We start from the raw sequence: 22,464 nt of genomic DNA, 5'->3' as shown, positions 1-22,464 counted from the left end.
AAACTGACCAGTCTTGATGAAGAGCTGCTACTTTATAATCTCATTCAGTAACGCCTTCTGCTGTAGATTCTGGGTTAGAGTGTAACTAGTATAAAAAGCCACCAGGACTTTCCATACTGCATATGTGAAGAAGGGTATTTGACTGGTCCGGTGTGTGTGTGTGTGTGTGTATTGCTGTATAGCAAACTACCCCCAAACTAAAGGAGTTAAAATAACATACATTTGTTACCTCACTCTCCCTGTGATTGAAGAATATGGGCATAGTTTAGCTGGGTTTTCTTCTTCCCTGTCTCTCACAGGCTGTATTCAAGACATTGGCCCAGGGAGTGTGGTCTCATCTGAAGGTTTGCCGAAAGGTACACTCCCAAACTCGCTCAGTGGTTGTTGGCAGGATTCAGCTCCTTAGGAGTTGTTGTCCGTTCCTCTCAGACTCTTGGCCACAGGCCACCCTCAATTCCCTGCTACATGGGCCTCTCCCAAATGATGGTTTGTTTCATCAAAGTATGCAAGTTGAGAAGGCAAGAGAGTGTCTTGTAGCAAAGATGGAAGTCGGTCTCTTATAACCTAATCACAAATGAATTCTTAACATTTTTGCTATATTGTTTTGTTAGAGGCAAATCCCTAGTTCCAGCCAACATTCAAGGGGGAGGGGATTACACAAGGGCGTGATCCCCAGAGGCATGAATCACTGAGGTCACCTTAGATGTTGGTTGACCACAATATCTTTCTGCATATCTTAGCTACAGCGCAGAACTCCAGCACCACCCCTCCTGTGGGTCTTTTTTCATTCCTGTTGTTGCCACATTTGGTTTGATGCTTCTTTTGGGTGCCTCTCTTCCTACAGATAGAGACTGCCCTCTGTTGAGTGAGTTCTAAATGGGACCCGATGCAATACGTAAATGACATTCCTTCTAGCTCACTTTTTATTGTGAAGAGGAACCTTATGTGCATGGACAGGTTACTTACAAACATCTTTGTATTTTCAGACATCTTTAATGTGCCTTAGAATTACCCATTTAATAGACTCCCCTTTTATGTGCTTTTTACCTGTATGTAACATATCCACCTATAGAAATTATAACCAATTAAAACAGTGTCCCCCAATCTTGCCAAATTTGAAAATACTTGAAACACTTCTATCCTCCACGTGATTATAGCTGTGCTTCTAGATTCCATCTACTTAGACAATACATAATGACTGAAAGCTGTGAACTCTCTTTTTTGTGCATTTTTTAAAGTTGTTGGTTGCAAATATAATGTATTGTCAAGTTAGCTAACATACAGTGTCTACAGTGTGTTATTGTCTTTGGGCGTAGATTTCCATGATTCATAGCTTACATACAGCTTCCAGTGTTCATCCCAACAAGTGCCCTCCTCAATGCCTGTCACCAATATTGCCCTCCCTCCTCGGTCTCCTCCCATCAACCCTCAGTTTGTTCTCTGTATTTAAGAATCTCGTATGGTTTGCCTCCCTCTCTGTTTGAAACTATATTCTTCCCCTTCCCTTTCCCCATGGTCTTCTGTTGACTTTCTCAAGTTCCACATATGAATGAAATACTTTATGTGCATTTAAAAAATAAGACCTGTTCATTTTTTCTGTCTGAGGATAGTGCTCGAGGTGCATAACAGGTCTATTACAATCTCCAGAGTTTCTGGCCCAAGTTTGAGAACCTCTGAGTGAGATCTCTGGGCTGAGGTCAAGAACTCAAATGTCCATGGGGACAAGCGGACAACAAAATGAGCAGAGTAGGCAGGACATAAGAAATGGGCTTCTTCCATTCCTTAAAAAAATTTTTTTTTAATGTTAGAGAAGTGGACTGTGAGTCAGGGAGGGGCAGAGAGAGAGAGAGAGAGAGACACAGAATCTGAAGCAGGCTCCACCCTCCACGCTGTCTGCACAGAGCCTCATGCGAGGTTCGAACTCGTGAACACCAAGATCATGACCTGAGCTGAAGTCGGACACTCAACCGATGGAGCCACCCAGATGCCCCCTTCCAATTCTTTCTTGAAACATGAGGTTATCTTTTGCTTTCCCAAATTTGATAGGAGTATGGAGAAATGGATCTCTACAACTAAAGTCTACAGAACAAGCACGATGATAAATGGCACCTGATGTGGAGCCTTAACATCAGGGACTAACAGAGAATGGGGAGGACTGCAGCAAACCTGAAACAGGTCTTGTCAAAAGGGGGCAACTGTTACTTAGCTCCAGCTGATTGTTGCCAGATCAACTCATTTCCCAAAAGATGCTGAGTATTCAGGATTTTGTATTAAACTCATGTGTTGGCTCTATTTTTTTCAATAGATAGAAGTTCAGCTTCAATTTAGTAGATCCAGTCACAGAACTGTCACCCATTTGTAAGGCAGCTCACTCCGTGTTGTCAAAAGCTACATCTGTAGGAAACTTTTTATTCAGGTTGAATCAATATACAATTCTTGGTAAATTTCAGACATTGGCCCTAAGTCTGTGCTCAAGAGCTACAGCGTGAATCTCATCACTTCTTCCCAGGAGTGCTCTAAAAATCAGAGGCTAGGAATGAGCATGTTATCTCACCCTACATGCTTATTTCTACATCACAAATACTTGGTTATTCTAACAGTTCCTCAGGTATCGTAGAGTTCTCCTCTGGAGCAATTCCAGACCAGAGATACTCCTCTTAAAACATGACACCAACCCTGCAAAACGCTCTAGGCATGGTCTAACCAGTACAAAGGGCATTTCCTCTCTTTTTCTGGTTAAAGTCTATCATACAGGGTGACATCCAGTTAGATCACTACCTCATAGTGAGACAGTCACAGACCGTCCAACCAGACTGCCTTGGGCTCCAAAACAGGTTCCCCCACTTTTTAGCTAGGAGACCTTCGGCAAACTAGCTAACTTCTCAGTGCCTCAGTTTCTCCATTTGCAGAATGGGGACATTAACTGCACGTGCCTCATCAAGCTGCCCTGAGAATTAAATGGGTAGATCTGTGGAAAGTGCTTAGAATAGCACATAGCAAGTGCTCTGAAAGTGATGATAATTAACGTTGTTACTGTTACTATCATCTCCATGATCCCAAAATAGACCATCTATGTGCTCATCTTGGTTACTAATGAAAACACCAAGCCATGGTAGCAGCTGAGTCCTGCCAGCATGCCTCTCTGGAAACTGCCATTGGTTGGGCGACTGGCACAAAGCTATCTGATCCTATTATGAACTTGGTGTTCTCCACCGTGTCCTTGAGCAGGGCTGTCAGGCACCAGGGAACCGTGCTAGGCCTGGAGAACACACGGATAAAGAAAATAGGGTCTTTTTCCCTCAGCAGGGTCACCGTATAGCAGAGACAAGTGGCGAAATAGATAATGCCTGGGAGACACCTATGCACAAAAACCACCAAAGGGTCCCCAGCTTTCACTCGACAGTCTCTTCTTGTTGAATTTCTCTAAATACTCAACAATGAAAGGGAACCAGAGAAATGCATTTCAAATGGATTTGTAAGGTTATTACTTAGGAGGAACTTCATCTTTCGTACGTACTCTCAAGGTCTGTCCTGGGACTTTGACCTCCCATTTGTGTCAGGAGGTATTTGTTGTTTTTGCTAGTGTGGCGGTATTTTACTTGCAAACAAAATTACTTGTGTAAAAGTCACTTGAGTTCTCCGTCTCTGCTCCACGAGAGTTTTTAAAATCCATTTGGATGGAGTCTTTGATCTTGTTACTGGACCATGAGTATAGTAAACTGAAAATTAGAGTCCACCTTGAAATGTGTTTACGGAGTCAACTCAGATAGCCATATACAGCCCATTCCAGAGTGTCTCCTCCGGCTGGTGGGGAGGGCTGCCATCGCAGTAGCAGACCAGCCCTCTGCTGTGCACATTCCCTCAGACCCAGAGACTGTTTTCTTTTAAATGCCATTAACAGTCTCTTTGATTTTTATTGGTCACAAAGGTTATGTTTGCCTTTGCAGTGATCTCATTCTTGTCTAGTAGTGCCACAATAAATGGGAACAGGCATCAAAGAGATGAAATCATTCAACCCATGAGCATGTACTTGACCTACATAAAAAATGTCCTAGGTCCTGTTTTCTCCCCGGTTTACACCTTGGATTGGAAATGCTAGACTTGGATTGCTTGGTTTTTCAAATTATCGACCAAAATGTTCCCTTCTGTTGGTTCAGACAACCAAGGAAAATTGACTCTATAAAGTTGCTTAATGTGGTCAGCCTCTTCATAAACAGATAGGTTGCTAGAAGGTGATCTTGCCAGCATTTGATAATCTCTGGATCCTGAATTATTGGAGAAAGAAATACACTAAAGTAGGTATCGGGAACAAGGCCAAATCGTGCTCTGTCATTCAGTGTCCAAATTTGTCACCCAATAAGTTCCTATTTTTTCATTCAAAGAACACCTAACTGGACAGCCTTTACCTGCCAATTGCCACTGACAAAGAGAAGTTGTGTTGCTTTGTTTTTAATTAAGCACACATGATCAGAACTTTGGAGCCACATGAGAGGGCTAATAGTGCCTAAGTTAACATAATTCCATCCAAAAGCTAAGAAACAAAGACTCAGACAGCAGACTCCTCTGAAGGGTCACTATTCACATATTGTGAAAGGAATTTCTAGATCAGTGATACTACCTTCAGGGAGTCCTAGTAGTGAACCACTACAACGAAATGTTCAGATCCACAGTCTTGGAAAACCTTTTCCAGTTGCAGATTTCCTCTGATGCCTCAAAAGAGAAACAAGTCCATTTTCTTGGGCATTGAGGTGTTCCCCAGCCTGGCTTTTCTGCCCGGAAAATGCCATGTTCGTAAAGAGCTGTCATGCTTCGTGTCCTTTGGCGCATGATTTAGCTGTTCAGGGAAAGTGTAGTCTGCTCTTGCTCTCTCAGTGCTTGGTGGTATGTGTTTTTGTTTTAGTAAATCTTTAAAACACTGAGCTTGTTGTTTATGACCTCCATATATTCTTTTGTTCTTTTCCATGACTGGTTAGATCACATTTTTTTTTTTTCTCCCTTTGTAAAAATATTAGTGCCTTTCTAAAGAACATCATGGTCTCCTGAATGGCTGCGTAAGACAGCGGAGGAATGTGTTGAGCTCAGTGTTAGGTCTGTAGAGCCCTGTGACCCAGGGCTGCTTCACTGATAGGAAATTTCGAGGCTTCGCGGACACAAAATGGTAGATCTTCCCGCCTTTGCCAGGCTTGTTGTGACAAATCCGAGATCTTTTGATAGTAACCAGAGCTTTTTGTAAGATACAGATACCAAATGGTATATGTTCCAGTTGCAAACACTTGTTACTACAAGTTGCTAAGAAACCCCCAGTTAACTGGAAGTAAGGTCTCACCAGGCTTCTCTGAAGCCAGCCCCCAATGGCAGGTAAATACCATCGAGTCTAGTGCTCCAAGGCTGCCCCACTGTACACAGCTCCTATGTCCCCTGGAGCCGCTCATCAGTAGATGAGTTGCCATTCTGCCCAAAAGGTTCAATTAATCTTGCATACAACTTGGCTACCGTTCTGTGACACCCAACTGAACTTGTTCCTGTGCATATAGTATCTTGCAGCCCATCTTGGACTATTCGTTTTGGCAAGTACACTACAGCATATAATAAATCATGGAAGGAAAAAAGCTTTTTGGCCTAACGTGGCTCAGCCTGCTGTAATGTCAGAATACAGAAAGCAGTTCTGTTTTTAGACATCCTTTTACTAACCCAACGTTCATAATTTATGGTTTCACTGTAAAATTCCTGCAACATGACACCAAAAGTAGTGCTGCCCTTTAATTAAGTACTCTCGGTAGAAAAAAAAAAAAAAAGGTGAAACTGATGGGCAAAACATGTCTGTGTGCACAGTGATTGATCGTGATTACATCTTTATGAACCCAGCCTAAAGGTCTCAACTTCCTGATGGGTGAAGTCTTCTACAGGGTTACTTCCTGAGTCTGCAACTAACAAAAATTGGAGATAATTTGGAGGCACAACTTAGAAAGATTGAGGATTTAAGCCAGCATCTGTCTATACTTCTTCATGGTCCACATGACATGATCCATCATCTTCATGATAAGAACCTACGACCAAATTTCACGCCGTGCTCCTATTTAGAGACTGTACACAGACACGAAGGGTCGGGGATAAGGTCTCTCTGAGGGATCCCAGTGGTCATCTGGATTTTTGTTTGCTTTTTGAGGAGTTGAGAGAAGAGATGACCAAAGGGACCTCTGGCCCCATTGGTATGTGCATAGAGCATTCTAGCCAGAAGAGGACCTTGACCTATTATTTACATTATTTTACATTATTTACATTATTCCTTTTGTTTTCCCCTTGGTTGAAAATAGGTTAGGAGATAAGGTAACATTAGGAGATAGAATCCCAAGTGTGGTGCTCCCCAACAGTAACTCGTCGCTGTTAAGAGTCCAGTTTTATCCTTCCTCAGTTACTCACGTCAACCCAAGTTGAGAACACCTTACTGAAAAGTGATGAGGGTCGTGCATGTATATGCAATACTTCAGGTTCCTTGAAAGGTAATAACTCTGAGATTGTAGTAGTACTTGTATTAAAGTAAGCCCGCTGCTTGCTAGAAGTTCCACCCTCAGCCACAATTACAGCAACCAAAACAAAAACTTGGTGAAATGATGCCCCTTAATCATCATCGCAGTGCTTCAGAGATGACCATTCTCGAGAATTCTGTTGATCCAACACACATGTTATTTTCTCATGTTTTTGCAGATTTGGGCCGGGCTTAGTCATCTATTGGTACGGCTTTATCCAGGAACTGGACTGTAACCGGGAAAGGGGCATCCTGCTCAAAGCCTGTTTCCCCACGGACATTGTCACCTTATGCCATAGCCTAGCTTGACCCCGATGGTCCTGGAAGAGAAGCCGGGAGGAAAAGGTGAATCCGGAAGCAATTTTACTTTCCTGCAATGTAAACTCCTGGCACCATCTGCCCTGAACTTGAGCTGAACTCGGGCTGCCCGTGGCCACGCCACTACCTCTTTAGACAAACATATCAAGAGTTTCTGTTTTCCTTCATCCCTTGCTGATGTGAACAGCCAAGAACTACAGACACAACCCACTCATTATCAGCATTTCTGTCTCTGTCAAACAGTTAGTTTATAGATAGTCATAATCTTTCTTCCTTCCGGATGGTTTCTGCTCATACTGAACAAAAGAAGAAATGTGGAGACTTGAAAGGTGTGATTTTTCAATTCTCCTCCCAGTTCCCGAACCACCCCCTTATTTTTTTTCTAAGCCTCTATTCATTCTTTCTCCCCCCCCCCCCCCCATGTCTTCACATACTCTCACAGGTCCCCAGTGTTAAATTACCATCATGGAATAATCTAGCACAATCATAGCAGATTGGAAGACATGGAGGCAGAAACTAGATTTCTGCTCTCACCTGCCAGGCTCCAGTAGACCTCGATGGTAGCCTCTGCTTGTTTTGTCCAGTCTTTACGGTTTCCTGACTTCCCTGGCATTGAGCCACGCTGAAAAAATAGACTCGATGAGAATTTCCTCTTTTTACGATACTTATTTGAACACCAAAGATTTTCCATTTATCTCGTGTAAAAGTATTGGTTACATTGTGTCTGGAAACCACACTCCTTTGGACTGGGGGCAAAAGGGAGACCATTGAAGCATGGTGCCAGCCTGGGCAAAAGTTTATTTTTAGACACGGCTACTTGTCAGTATGAATGGTAGTCAGTATTTTTATGCGTACAATTTTTTAAAAGCACATTCTGTGCACGGCTTTGTATCTGCATTTTATATGACATAATAATTACATAACAATCAGATAATTTAGGCATTAGAAATGTTCAGCTTTGAACGAATTAAGTGTACCAGAAATAAGCCTAGAGAGTTTTCCAAATAAGCAAAATAAAAGGGATTTTGTATTTGTTTGCTTTTATCTACTCAGTTTTTACACGGCTAACCAAGTTTCGATTTAAAGCAAAACATCAATAAATTCATTATAAACCTATCTTTTGGGAGGTTAAAAACTTATCTATACCTGAAAATGTACTTATAAAAGACTTGTCACCATGTTGAAAATCTATCGTATGTTTTATAATATTGAACAGATGAAATTGGGAAATACTAAGAAAAATGGAACTTCTGCAACCACCTCTAAGTTGTATACATGGCTTGCTTCTTTCAAAAGACAAAATCCACCATTTGCGCCCTGTTAATTTTGTACCTAAGGAGGTTTGCAAATAAGTCTGCCAGCTGCCTTTCCTTTTGAAAGACACAAACACGTCCGGCCCAGACTTGTGGATTTTAACTCTGTAGTGGGTTGCATTCCACAAAAGAGGAGGAGGAAAATGAAATGGGAAGGAGGTCTCTGTGGCAGACTTGTGTGTCAGCGTAAAATTATCACGCAGGTTTTGGGAGTGAAATAGAATCATCTGAAACTACTGTTGTCTTTGCACACGCGTGCACACAAATGCACACACTTTAACACTGTTGTTAAGAAACAGTTTTCGTGACATGCTCTAAACTGCCTTTTTCTTCTTTAGGAACGAATTACATTTCATCTGCACAGATGTTGAAAAGCCTGTTAAACCCTTGTCAAGGATTTGTTGGTTTTGCATTAAACAAATTTATGATGAGGGCGCACAAATAAATTTAAAAAAATAGAAGAGGTGCTTGCATTTCCTATTCCTGCTTATACCTGGTGCCCTGACATAATGTGTTATAAGAAGGTACTGGTATTCTCTGGTAACGGCACCACCTCCTGTTGATGAACAAGGTCTTAAAATGTGGCCCTTCGACATGGGAACAAGACCAGTAAGCCATACATAGGATGATAAAGTTCTCAAGTTTCAAAACTGAGTTTTTTTCCCACCTGAAACGAACGTGATTATTCTGTCCACCAATCTTCAGCTGGAAGGGTGTAGGGAGACAAGAGTAGTGTTCCCAAATTGGAAACTCCAAGCTTCCTTGTTCTTTTTCCTTTTATGGTAGAAATCTTTATCTGTGTTAAACCGGTATGTGTTGTTTACTTGTTTGTTTTTTTAGTTAAGACAATAAAAACGGCCCTGGAAAGTAGACAGGATGCTTTTTGTTGTTGTCGTCGTCATTAGAACATTAACATTAAAGCCAAATCTTGTTTTATGGAGCATTCTGCAAACTGCAGTAATGAATTATGCCAACGCAGAAAAAAGCAGGAGTGTGCGGACAATGTAAAACGAAATGATGTTCTCTCCGGTGGTTAGAGACTTGCCAGGCGTCTGCTGTCACAAAGACCCCATGTGAAGTGTGGCAAGGGATCAGCTCAGTGCAAAGCTGATCTAGCACGGATAACTTAAGGTGACTTCATAGGCTCCTTTCTACCCTTACCACCCCACCCCCAAAAAAAGTGAGATTTTTTTTTCTTTCATCTGCCTTCTAGTGAGGTGTATGTCAACTCTTCTCAACACTCCTAAAGGGAAAAGCTTCGGGGTCCAAAGCAGAAAGCTGGATCTCCAGGGGAAACAATTTTCTTTTAACTATAGGTGTATGTACCTGATCATTATCAGCAAGGCTTGGTTCCATCCTGGAAAAGATGATAAATGGTTGGTCTTTGGGGGGTGCATTAACTCAGGCCGGGAGGGGATTGCTTAGAGCCCTGGATGAGGTCGTTCACTTAAATGGTCCCTGGTGGGCCACGCTAATTAGCACACAGCACCCAAGTGAACGGTTCATCCACTCGCCTCTCCCTGAGAGCTCCACGTGCTGTTGCTTGGCCCTGTGGAACCGAGATACCTTAGGTGTCTGCTCTTTTTAACATGCAACGCACTACAGACCTAGTGTTTCAACTGATTTAAATGCTTAGTGTCTTCATAGCCTGCTTCTCTTCACCCACCTCCTCCCTCTTCTTTTTCCCCTTCACTAACCTTTGCCAATTTCCTTCCATGTGGACATGTATTCTGTGCTTTCTCACTACGTTTTCTCACCCTTTTTTTCTCTCCGGAAAACCATCCCCGGACCAAAATGCATTTCATCTAACTCCTGATGCAGAGGTCTTCGGGGTGGGGGTTAGCAGGTAGCTGGTACACTTTGGAAGACTCCTAAAACTTCTCAGATAAGATTTTACAGGGTCAAACAGGATGTGAGGTTTAGGCCGTCAGGACATGTGGCAAACGGAGCCGAAAGAACCTGTAAGGTTTACAGCTACTTTCGGCCTGAGGGGTGGTGATGGTATTCTGTCTGTGGATGAAACTTAAAGAAATGGGAAAATACCTGTATGATTTCACTAGAGAAACGTTCCTAGCTTGTTCATCTTTGGGAGTGGCTTGCCATTTTCCATGTGACAAGGCTCTGTCCGTGCAGAGCCTGTGTGGGGCTCAAACCCACAAACCGCGAGATCATGACATGAGCCCAAATCAGGAGTCAGGCGCTTAACTGAGCCACCCAGGTGCCCCAGGACATTGTTGATGAGGGTAAAGGAGCAAAGTTAGCTTAACGAGAGAGGAAACTGAAAGGCAAACAATGACGAGTCTGCCTGCAATGTCTCCATTTATAGCGAAGCACTTCTCTGAATGTGTCTGTAAGGTCACTCTTAGGTAAAGGAAGAGTGACAATGACAAAGTTTGGACCCTCTGATTGTATTGCCCCAAACGAACCTTCCCATATAAGGTAAACATGATCTTTTATTAAGAACATGCCTGGATTCCAAAGATTAAATAAGGAAGATGGAATTATGAAATAATAACCAGAACAGCTTGGGTTCCCCTTGTGGTTTTCACTTTCCTGCTATTGTTTTGAATATGGCTGTGAGACAAAGAGCTGCTTAGGTCAAGCACAATAAATTATAGTTTTCATACAATAGTAATCCACTAAAATGATTTCAAAGCTTGATCAAAGTACTTCAAAAAGACTTTTAAAACTTTTCCACAATACAGCAGGAGGGGAAATGCTCATTTGATGCCTTAATTCATTTCAGTTAGTACAGCATAGTTAGAGCTTGGCATCATACCTACTTGTTAAAAATCGATCTCATTAGTTAAATAAATCCAACTTGATCTTACTGTTTTGTGTGTAAATAAAGGAGATTTAAGTTTTCATCTGGTTAACTGGAACAACTAAACATTTGGAGTCACTTGTAAGGAAAAGATACAGCACCATTTTAAAATATGCATCATGTAATATTGTGATAGTGAAGGTATTAAGACTAACTCCCTGTGCTTGGAATAAAGTGTCTATCTATGGATTATTTTGCATCTTAATCATGGCAACCGATGGGTTTTGTTTTTCATTCCTTTTCCCTCATCACTTGGATTTATCTAGAGCTGTCTCAGTTCAAAGGCAAGGATGATGGGAGGTACCCTAGTGATAGCAAACCTAAGCAAATTCGAGGCTCAACCATATATAAAACAGTGTGGGTCTGCAACAATGTCAGGCTCAGCCAAAGACCCATGGTGCTACGCCAACGTAATTTTTATTTTTTAAAAGGAAGGTCATTGTGAGATGCCGACATGAAATATAACCAAGTCAATTAAGTAATAACAATTGAAGTTCAGAGTTTAATTGAGGGCTGAACATGAAGCCAATGACCATTAACCCAAAGCGGTCACGAATTCCCCTGAAAACTGCCTTGGTTAAAGGTATTTCCAGAATAAGGAGGACTTTTTTCTTTAAAAAAAAAAAAAAAAAAAAAAAAGCTTTTGTCCTTTTTATGTTCATTCAACAGATACATTCAGAAAGAACTATTTAGTGTGTTTCTAGTAGACTTTATGTATTTTTAGGTTTTAATGGAAATTTCTCGTATACAGCAAATCACAATTTACATAATCCAAACCACCTCTACAGGAAGCCAGTTTTGTAGGTAAACTGAGAGATGGAGGCACCTTTTGTCTCAATTGTTGACTTACTTCTTCCTGTAGTTACTTAATGGTGAGATTTCCAAATAGATTATAAGCTCCATAGAGTAGAAACTGTATCTGTCTGGTTTTTGCACTAGCCCCCAGCAGCTAACAGAGTTCCTGGCACAGAGAGGTGCTCAATATATATTGAATGAACAAATGAATGACTACACGTACACTAAGTATGTTCTCATTCACATGAGTTGAAAAAATGGAAGATTTTAACTGTCGTCTTCAGCTGAAAATTGTTTACTGGAATCAGAAAAGCATCATATATGTAAGTGTTAAAGTATTACTGGGGCGCCTAGGTGGCTCAGTCGGTTGAGCATCAGACTTTGGCTCAGGCCGTGATCTTGGGGTTCGTGTGTTCAAACACCGCATCAGGCTGTCTGCTGTCAACACAGAGCCCACTTCAGATCCTCTGTCCCCCTGTCGCTCTGCCCATACCCTGCTCATGCTCGCATGCGCTCTCTCTCTGTCAAAAATAAACATTCAAAAAATTAATCGAAAAAATTTTAAGTATGAATAAAGTATTAATTTGGAAACGCCCATCAACCAGAGTATTCTAGAATGCATACTACTTTTAAGGGGAGTTCATGTGATTTCATTGTGTTTACTTTCAAGTTGGCCTTAGTGCGATACTTTTCCAATATATTGCTAAAGAAACTAGAACACTTAAAATTCTTAACTTTGTTTCTCTTTTTAAAAAAATTAGGCTTAAGGCATTTTTATCTTTACATTTCTATTCAAGATTTAAGAAACAGTTTCCTTTGGGGGTGCCTGGGTGACTCAGTTGGTTAAGCATCCAACTTCAGGTCATGATCTCGCATTCTGTGGGTTTGAGCCCTGCCTGTCTCTGTGCTGACAACTCAGCCTGGAGCCTGCTTCGGATTCTGTGTCTCCGCCTCTCTCTCTCTCTCTCTCTCTCCCTCCCTCCTTCTCTCTCTCTCTCTGTCTCTCTTTCTGTCTCTCCTTCTCTCTCCTTCTCTCTCTTTGCCCCTCCTGCTCGCTCTCTCTCTCTCTCTCTCTCAAAAATAAACATTGAAAAAATTTAATTAAAAAAAGAATAGTTTCCGCTGAAATCAAGTCAAAGTGCCAATGTGTTTCCAACACAAATTTTGGGATATTCAGTGGAATTCTTAGATTAGCTGCAAATGGTACTTCTAACTGCTCACTTTTAGAATACTGAGTTCATGGCAAAGTGCTTCCGGGCCATAGGAGTGGCTGACTGGATCAGGAAAGAAGGGTTCTTTGGTCATTTGCCAACAGGATCTGACTTGGAAGAAGACACTGTCCGTGAACTGCTCAGTGGGCATTGCTCTTAGTCATTAAGTCAGAGTATATTATCATTTGAAAGCCATAGACATTTGACACATTTGCTCATATTTTGGAAACTTACAATACCAAAGGAATTGGAACTTCACATTTCTTTGCCAGTTTCCCAGGACTGAATGTGTTAGGGCCAAAAACTGTTGCACGATTCCTTCCATGAGTATCTGGAGAGAACAGACACCCAGTTACCTCTGTGATATTCCTCTGTTTCTATGTGATAGCTGTATTCTATTTCTAACATTTAGGCTATTCAAAACACAAATATTTATTGAGTCTCTAATGTATATTTATTTATTTTTTTTTAATTTTTTTTTCAACATTTATTTATTTTTGGGACAGAGACAGAGCATGAACGGGGGAGGGGCAGAGAGAGAGGGAGACACAGAATCGGAAACAGGCTCCAGGCTCTGAGCCATCAGCCCAGAGCCTGACACGGGGCTCGAACCCACAGACCACGAGATCGTGACCTGGCTGAAGTCGGACGCTTAACCGACTGCGCCACCCAGGCGCCCCTCTAATGTATATTTAAAAGTGTTTCAGTACTGTGGGGAATTTTAAAAGACCCAATAAAAGGTCCTTCTTTAAAAAAAAATCATTATCAAAATGAAAAAGGCTTGAAATGTTCAGAAAAGTCAGTCACAGAGTAATTAGGAAAGAAACAAACCTTTGAGGCTTTTAATACGCTATTTTAATTCTAGAATCTGGACAGCAACTAGTTCACTGTTTATGCTGGCTGTGTTTGCTAAGAAGGGTTCTGAGACCCAGTTCAGCTCATCAGGAAATAAGGGTATGATCAGTTATGTGCACTAGCTTTTGAAGTGGGTAATGATCACATAAATGCCACATATTTCCAATATCTGCCCTAGGCCATTCATATTTAGTGCAAGTATAAATAAATTCAAAGCATTTGGAAAAGAACTCGTAATCTTGTTCATCAGTCTGAGCAATAAAACAAGCAGTATTCCTTTCCACTGGGTCTATGACACCAAGTGAACTATCCGTGGCTCAAGTCTGTTCAGTAATTTATATAAGCTAAATATGTCAATAGAAAAATGGCTTAAAAACTCAAGATAAACAGTAGAAGGCCATAGATAGTTGTTTGTTTCAGTAAGGTGTGAAAGTTAAGTGACGTTATTGATGAAAAACACAGGGTCCCTATGCATTTGGTCTGCATAAGGATCTTGAGATTTGAAGATATATTCTATTAGATAGTTTTACATGCTCCTTGGGCGTTTTCTTTTGCTTTCAGTAAAACCAGGCGGGGGTTTCAAGGTCAGCTGCAGAATGTGCCTTCCTTCTCTTTCATGGTCTTTACATCATCTGGGTATCAATTTACTACCTAGTACAATGCATTTCTATAAGGTAGTGATTGTGTATTTGTAATATTTGTTTTAAAACATGCTCCCCAAAAGAAATGTTAACATACTTTCCAGGATAAAGGAGATGGGTATGCTTTACCCAGTAATGTACCTTTGGTTAATATACTTACCATTAAGCCATAAATGATTTTCCTAAAACCTTTTAATGGTGTCAGTTTATTCTAGCAGCTTAAATAATGACCATTGCATGTGACAGATTAGTAGGTAAAAGCCGTAAAATACTTTGTTAATTTGAATAGAAATACGCATCTTGATTTTCAAAATTAATATTTTTTAAGAAGCGTTTTGCAATAAATGAAAAAGGTTATCAACATAACGGGATAATCGAAAAGCAGAAGAATGAAAGAGACTGCAAAGTGTGCATGAATGCTTCGCATGTAAATGTGAAACTCAGTCTTTTGGCAAATTATTTTCATCTTCCTTGCTCCCCTCCCATCCTTGAAAGTGTTTTTGCCATGACAGAGGGGTTAAAAACAGCAGAATGGGGGCGTGGATTTAGCAAAGAAACTCAGGTGAAAATGGAATTGCGTTTCCCCTCTGCTCCCTGACGATGTCTTAAGAGGTGTGCAGGAAGTAAAATCGAGCCGTTAGCAAAGAGGAGACGAGTTTGACTCCTAGACTCGGAATTTTAGAATCGAAGGGACCAGGGATTTCATTGTGCAGGAGGACAAGTGACTTGTCCAAGGTCACATAGCTAACTAATTAGGGGCAGGACCAGAATCTGTAGCTCCTAGTCTCTTGTCCACTGTCCTTTCCACCACAGGGTTGATAATCTATTCTGGAAGGAATTTCCAATACCTTTAGGTTTATTATTTACAAAGTAAAGGGTTGCTGTGTATTTTCAAATGCGCGTTCTGAACCTTAGCTGTTTTTGCCCTGCCCTCATACCCTAATTTTACTTTGACTTTGGTAACCTAAAATTCTTAATGTTTGCTGGCAGTTTCTATACATCGTCATTTAGTTTAAGAATGTGCCACTGAGAATGAATTTGGAAACATTTTTAAGACTTCTTTAGTCCCTGGCCAATTTATATGTTCACTGGATTTTCCTTCCATTGAAAACAGTCCACAGATGTTATGTGTACCATATTCTTCTCATGTAAGGATAATATTTAAGCCAATAACAATTCATAAACTTTTCTGATCATCACCAAAAATGGTTAGCATATAATCTCGACCTGGACCCAGTAGAGCCTGGTGACTCACACAGGCTTTGACAACAGACTGGAATCCCTGCTTACCCACTTACAGAAAAGCAAACTCTCCAAAACCTTCAGTTTCTTCATTTGCCCAACTGAAATAATACCTACCACCTAGAACTACTATGAGGATTAAACAAGATTAGTACTTAATGCACCATAAATCATAGCTCTAATAAAACTTGTATCATATATTATAATTCTATTACACATTATATAATTATTACTACTATCATAGAAGGATCCATTTAATAATGATCTACACCATTAAAAATGTGCATTTTCTGTGCTAATTTAGAAATCAGTATAATGTGGATAGCTTGGCTTATGACTGCTTTTCGAAAACTCATTTAGAAAAAGGCCATTTTTCCAAAAGTTAAGAGAACGGCGGAACAAGACCCTCCTTTGACTGTGAGCATATGCTCAGTTGATTGTTTTCACAGACAGATGTCTAGTTTACCATTCTGTTGCTCTGGAGGAGGAGCTCAGAGGCAGCAAGCCCATGTTGGTTTCAATAGTGACCATAGCCTCTGCCATAAATACAACTTGGGCAGCAGGGCAGCACAGAACGTGGCTGGCACATACCCGTCTGACTGACGGCCCAAGTCCACCGTGCACCTGCTGGGCCCTGAAAGGTGCGTGGGTTTGTTACATAGAAAAAGTGTCTTGAACAGGATTGAAATACTTTCTCCGGGCCACTGTTAATTCATTGAAAGAAAGCATAAAACGTTGTTCGAATTTGATCTTTAAAGAAACAAACAAAAAAGGCAAAGCAAAAGGAATTTGGGGAAATTACTAGTTTGTGCCCTTATTCTTCTGACTGATGTTTGTGACGCTACTTAGGGCTTTTGAAAAGACATGATTTTTGCCAGCACCCCCGCCTTTAAAAATAAACCTCATCTGGGGCGCCTGGGTGGCTCAGTCAGTTAAGTGTCTGTCTGACTTAGGCTCAGGTCATGATCTCACGGTTCCTGGGTCCCAGCCTCGTGTCAGTCTCTGTGCTAGCAGCTCAGCATGGAGCCTGCTTCGGATTCTGTCTCCCTCTCTCTCTGCCCCACCCCGGCTCACAATCTGTCTGTCTCAAAAATAAATAAACGTTAAAAAAAAATTTAAATACACCTTATTAGATCACAGGCAAGCTGAACAGTTCTTTAAAAATTCAGCAACTTCTGATGCTCCCCTCTCAAAACACAGGCCAGTATCCCTACACATTGGAGGCAGATTCTGGAGCAGATTCTCTTTGGGAGCAGGGAAATACTGCAACAGTAATGCTGGGCATGGGAAGTGTGGCTCTCACCTGGGAGCTTGACAGCATTTGGCAAACAATTACTCTTTCCTATACCCCTGGCCAGGTTAGGTAAGTGCTTTTATGCCCAGTAACAGAGGAGTTAACTAATTGAACTATGCTCCTTGTAGAAGTTGCTTATTGCTTTTTTTTTTTTTTTTTTTTTTTTCCAGAGGGCACAAGGGAGCTAGGGGGAGTGGAAGGGGTGGGGGGAGAGAGAGAGAGACAAAGAGAAAGAGGTGGGGCCCATGTTCACCCGAAGTGGGACTCGAACTCATGAACCATGAGATCATGGCCTGAGCCGAAGTCAGATGCTTAACGAAGTTGCTTTTTTTTTTTTTTTTTTTGTAACAACAAAGAAAACTTGCCAAAATTTTTGTTCTAAAGAAAAGGATTTCTCTCTATACTATTTGTTTTCAGAAAGCTGAAAAACAAAAAGTAAATACTAAGACGTATGCGTACCTAATCCTGAAAATGAAACTGTGGTGTCTGTTGCCCAGACTGACCTGTGATCGACACCCTGAGATCGTCTTCTTGTAGTTTGTTAGCAATACCTGACGGAACACCGGAAGACAACCATATCAAACTTGGCGTCGGTAGGCTCCCCATTCTGCTCCCTCCACACCCCTAGCCCCCGCTATGGAGTAAGAACAACTAAAAGGAATCTGACAGTATACATGGCAAGTTTCATGGAACCCCCCTAGCCCCTGGTCTTTCCCATGTGTTGCAGAAATTCTGAAAGGGAGAATCGAAAAAACTATCCCCTTTTACTCATAAATAGTGAAAGTTCAACAGAACAAAATAAACCACTCTTAGGACTTTATAATGAGCCCCTTTTAGCATGGCAGCCTGTATGATCTAAAGATAGTCCAGATGCTTTCATTAACTAAATTTGAAATATTCAGCTGAATATGCATCAGACTCAACCTGGTGTCATATCTCATTAAAAACATGAGGCCTGATACAAACTATCCTGAAATGCTTGATCTAATCTCTACCTAAAGAGGATCTGAGTTTGCAGCTCAGTGGAGTCAAATTACAGAGTCCCCAACATAGTGGGTTCATTTATCCTAACTGGCACAGAAGCATTTTGTTGCTATAGCTGGAGATGTGATGAGGAAGGGCATCTTAACTGCTTTGGAAACCATTAACTCCCCGTATGCTGAAATTGGAGTCTGACCAGAGACAGCCTGATCTGCCCTCCCCCCATCTAGAGAGGGAGTCAATATTGCCACCCTCGGGGGGTGCCCTGGGGTCAGTTCCAGAGAGGCTAACAGGCCCTCAGGATAAAAATTCATATAGGGAGTGATCTGTTCCTGGATGCCTATAGGAAAGAGTTTATGGGGTAAGAAAGCATATGTGGCAAACAAAATTGATTGTACACACACACACTCATTTATCCTTCCTAACAGTACAATCTTGACCAAGAATTGGAGGAAGATGCTTTATCACAGTGCAGGTGGACTGGTCCAGTCATGAGCATGCAGAACCACTGCAGCCAGTGAGCAGCAAGGAAACACCTATGGTGAAGTTTAAGAGGAAATTCTTCTCCCCTGATGGAAGCAAACCCCCTTTTCTGCCATCCTTTTGCCTTTGATGTAAGGATGCGATGGGTGGAGCTACAGTAGCCATCTTGTGACCATAAGGAAAAGACAAACTACCAGAGCCAGAAGGAAAGGAGCTACTGAGCCCAGGTCGGCACTTGCCAGACTCTTCTTATTTCAACCATCACCTTTTAGGTATTCTGTTACTTGATCCCAAAGTATCCCTAACTGACAAGGGTATCTTTCGAATTCTTAGCATAGGGTTCTGGGTGATTTCTTGTATGTGCTGCCAGAGAAATTTGGTCAAAATGTCTAACAAAGTTACTGATTGCTGAAGACATACCCAGAAACACTGAGCCCTAAGCTGCATAGAACTCTAAGAGGGCCAGGATAGAAGCTACTTCTGCTCAGAGAGGGGACAGACACAGAAATGTATAAGGCAACACCTCCACCAAAGACCATATTGTAGACCTCTGTGAATACCTGTCCAGTGTCCAAGCTAGAACTGACACCTCCATGAACGTCACTATTAATATTGAGATCAGAGTGGAAAATGAGTTGTAGAAAACAAAGGACCTCCCTACGGAACTGTGGACAGAAACTCTTAGCCAGATACATACTCATTTGGGGATGACCCCTCCCACTACCTCCTCCGCTCCCCGACCCCACCAAACCACCGTTTTTACTGAAATATTCAAATGAATACATTAGCTAAATTTCCCTTTCTATCTTTGCCACCACATCTAAACTGTTACAATGGCCAGCACTGCACCTAGTACGCTGGGCATTTAACAGGCACCTAATTCAAACAGGTACGATGACTACAAAAGAAGAAATGGGGCCTAGTCACGAGGCCCAGCAGTGCTGGGGCCAGATGCCTGGCTTCCAATCCTAGAACCAACTCTCACAAACCATCTGGGTCAACAAGTTACTCAGGCTTCTCGGCCCCGACTGCCTTATCTATAACAAGGACGATACGTTCTTGCTGCCTATGAGTTGCAAAGATTAAAGCGTGTCCTATATGTTGAGTACTTCTAACAGGACCTGGCTCCTAGTATACACACAATAAATGTTAGCCATCACTATTACCCCTTCTCCAAATGGGGTCATTGAGGCTCACAGAGGTTAAGTAACTCATCCCAGTTTCCCAGCCAGTAAGTAATAAAATGGTCTCAAAAGGTCTAATTTAAATAACATGGTTATAATTTATCTTTTATGCTCTTTTAGAATATGGGATAAATATTATTAGTGCTCACCCCTATTGGATTCCCCTTCACTTCTCGAATGCACAGCAGACTACACTTTCCAGCCTCCTCACGATTTCACAGGGCGATGCTACCAATCCTGGCTGAGGAAAGGTGAGCAGATGAGCTGTCAGTGAAAAGCCCGGAAGGATGCTCCATTCCCCCTCTTATGCGGCTGTCCAACCCAACCAAAGTTCCAGAGGTTGAGGCTCCACCGTCAAGGGCTCTGAGAGACTAAGTGGAGCAACCCACCCACACACAACCACCACCACTCAAGAAGAGCCAGAAATAAAATAAACACTCATGTTCAGTCACTGAGACTTGGGGGCTAGCCTATCTCAACAGGTAGACCAAATCTCCAAAGTTGTATAACAAGAGCATTGGCTTAGTATTGCATTTAATTAATATGACATTATTCCAGTAATTGGTAATGTGTGGCGGAGGGGGGAGTCATCTGACATAATGTTGTTATTTTTTTTTTATAATTTTTTTTTCAACGTTTATTTATTTTTGGGACAGAGAGAGACAGAGCATGAACGGGGGAGGGGCAGAGAGAGAGGGAGACACAGAATCGGAAACAGGCTCCAGGCTCTGAGCCATCAGCCCAGAGCCTGACGCGGGGCTCGAACTCACGGACCGCGAGATCGTGACCTGGCTGAAGTCGGACGCTTAACCGACTGCGCCACCCAGGCGCCCCATACATAATGTTGTTATAATGAGCCAGAAGAAACAGTTCATGAGCATGCTCGCTTTGGTAGCACATATACTAAAATTGGAACAATGCAGAGAAGATTAGCATGGCCCCCGTGCAAGGATGATGTGCAAATTCATGAAGCTTCCATATTTTTAAGAGACTCATAAATTTGGAGAGCAAACAGAGTTACTGGAGGGGCTGTGGGAGGGGGGATGGGCTAAATGGGTAAGGGGCACTAAGGAATCTACTCCTGAAATCATTGTTGCACTATACATTAACTAATTTGGATGTAAATTTAAAAAAAAAATTTAAAAATATATATAATTCCGTGCAGTAAAAAAAAAAAAATCATAAAATAGAAAAGTTCATGAACATTGTTCTACAGCTTAATTTTCTATTACACGTAATAATCATGCTGCAAGCCTACAGGACAAAGATAAATAATTATGAATTTTAGGAATAAAATAGCTCATAATTTTAGTATTTTAGAAAGTCTTATATTGTTGCTTCACATTTTCTTCAGGATATCAGGGAAAAATCTATTGTGAAAATTATCATAGTCTTTTGGGTTTTCAAAAGAAAAAATCGGTTTTATTTTCCCTAGACCTAGAACATTTGAATAGAAAAATTTGAATCTTAAAAATACATTTATCTTCTAAAGACAGGGGTAAGAAAATGAAATCATAAGCTACAGGCCAGAATAAGATACTTTCTAATCCTATCTGACAAGAACTTGTATCCACAATATTTGAAAACTCTGACAAGTCAATACTAAGAAAACAAAGAATTCAATAAAAATTTCGGAAAAGGGGGCACCTGGGTGGTTCAATTGGTTAAGGGTCCGACTCTTGGTTTTGGTTCAGGTCATGATCTCGAGGTTTGTATGTTCAAGCCCCGTATAAGGCTCTGTGCAGGCATTGCAAAGCTTGCTTAGGATTCTCTCTCTCTGTCTCTCTCTCTCTGCCCCTCCACTTGCACTTGTGTGCGCATGCTCTTTCTCTCTAATAAGTTTGTTTATTAAGTTATTTATTTAAAAAAAATAATTGGGAAAAGACTTGAGCAGTCATTTAACCAATGAAGAGATGTGCTGTAAAAGCACATGAAGGGATATTTGGCCACACTCATTAGGAAAATACAAATGAAAATCATACAAAACACCACTATACACCTAATAGAATAGCTCCAAAAAATTGACATTACTAAATATAGAGGGATGATGTGCAATAACTGAAACCCTCCTACGTTGATGGTCGCAGTGCAAAACGTTATAGCCCTTGGCTGAATAATTTGACAATTTCTTGAAAAATTAAGTGCATACCACATAACTCAGCAATTCTACTCCTAGACATTTACCCAAGAGAAATGAAGACCTGTGTTTTCACAGAAACCTCTTTACGATCATTTGTAGCAATGTGATTCATAATTGCCAAGATCTAGCAACAAACCAAATGTCAACAGCTTAGAAATGGATAAACAAACTGTGGTACGTCCATCCAGTGGAATACTACTCACCAATAAAAAAGGATCCCACTACAGATGCACACCACAACATGGATAAATCTGGAGAGAATTCTGTTAAGTGAAAGAAGCCAGATCTAAAAGATGGTATACTCTATGACTCCATTTATATAATATTCTGGGAAAGGCAAAACTCTAGGGACAGAAATCAGTAATATTGCTGGGGCGATTAGGGTAGAGGGGAGGAAATTGGCTACTAAAGGGGGCATGAGAGAGCTTTCTAGGATGTTGGAAATATTCCTTGCATTAATTGTGGTGGTTGTACACAGTATGAATTTGTCAAATTCGTAGAACTGTACACCTAAAAAGAGAATCTTTTGGTCTTTTGCTCTTCGTAAATTACATCTCAATAAACAACAAAAAAGCAGGGGTGCCTGGGTGGCTCTGTTGGTTAAGTGTCCAACTTCAGCTCAGGTCATGATCTCACAGTTCTCGAGTTCGAGCCCTG

At 41.3% G+C, this 22,464-nt stretch overlaps 1 protein-coding gene and 1 non-coding gene across 10 annotated transcripts in view; both read left to right on the top strand.

Annotated features, from left to right (window-relative positions):
* The window catches only part of CDIN1 (CDAN1 interacting nuclease 1), a 275,506-nt gene that overhangs the window by 206,935 nt on the left and 46,107 nt on the right, over positions 1–22,464 (top strand). For 7 of the 9 annotated variants that reach the window (XM_045450103.1, XM_045450104.1, XM_045450094.1 and 4 more), the window contains one exon: positions 6,706–9,027. The exons of the other annotated variants lie outside the window; for them this stretch is intronic. In XM_045450103.1, the coding sequence (XP_045306059.1) occupies positions 6,706–6,835 (130 nt within the window). In that variant the 3' untranslated portion in view covers positions 6,836–9,027. Of the gene's footprint in view, positions 1–6,705; positions 9,028–22,464 lie in introns of those variants that run through there. 9 annotated transcript variants of the gene reach the window in all.
* Positions 20,547–20,653, top strand: LOC123584518. The gene has a single exon (XR_006705486.1). It is a non-coding gene; the product is annotated as a U6 spliceosomal RNA (small nuclear RNA).

Source organism: Leopardus geoffroyi, chromosome B3 (assembly GCF_018350155.1).
Source record: "Leopardus geoffroyi isolate Oge1 chromosome B3, O.geoffroyi_Oge1_pat1.0, whole genome shotgun sequence".
Lineage (NCBI taxonomy): Eukaryota > Metazoa > Chordata > Mammalia > Carnivora > Felidae > Leopardus > Leopardus geoffroyi.
Note: the sequence above shows the minus strand (reverse complement) of the source record. Positions and strands in the feature narration are given on the sequence as shown.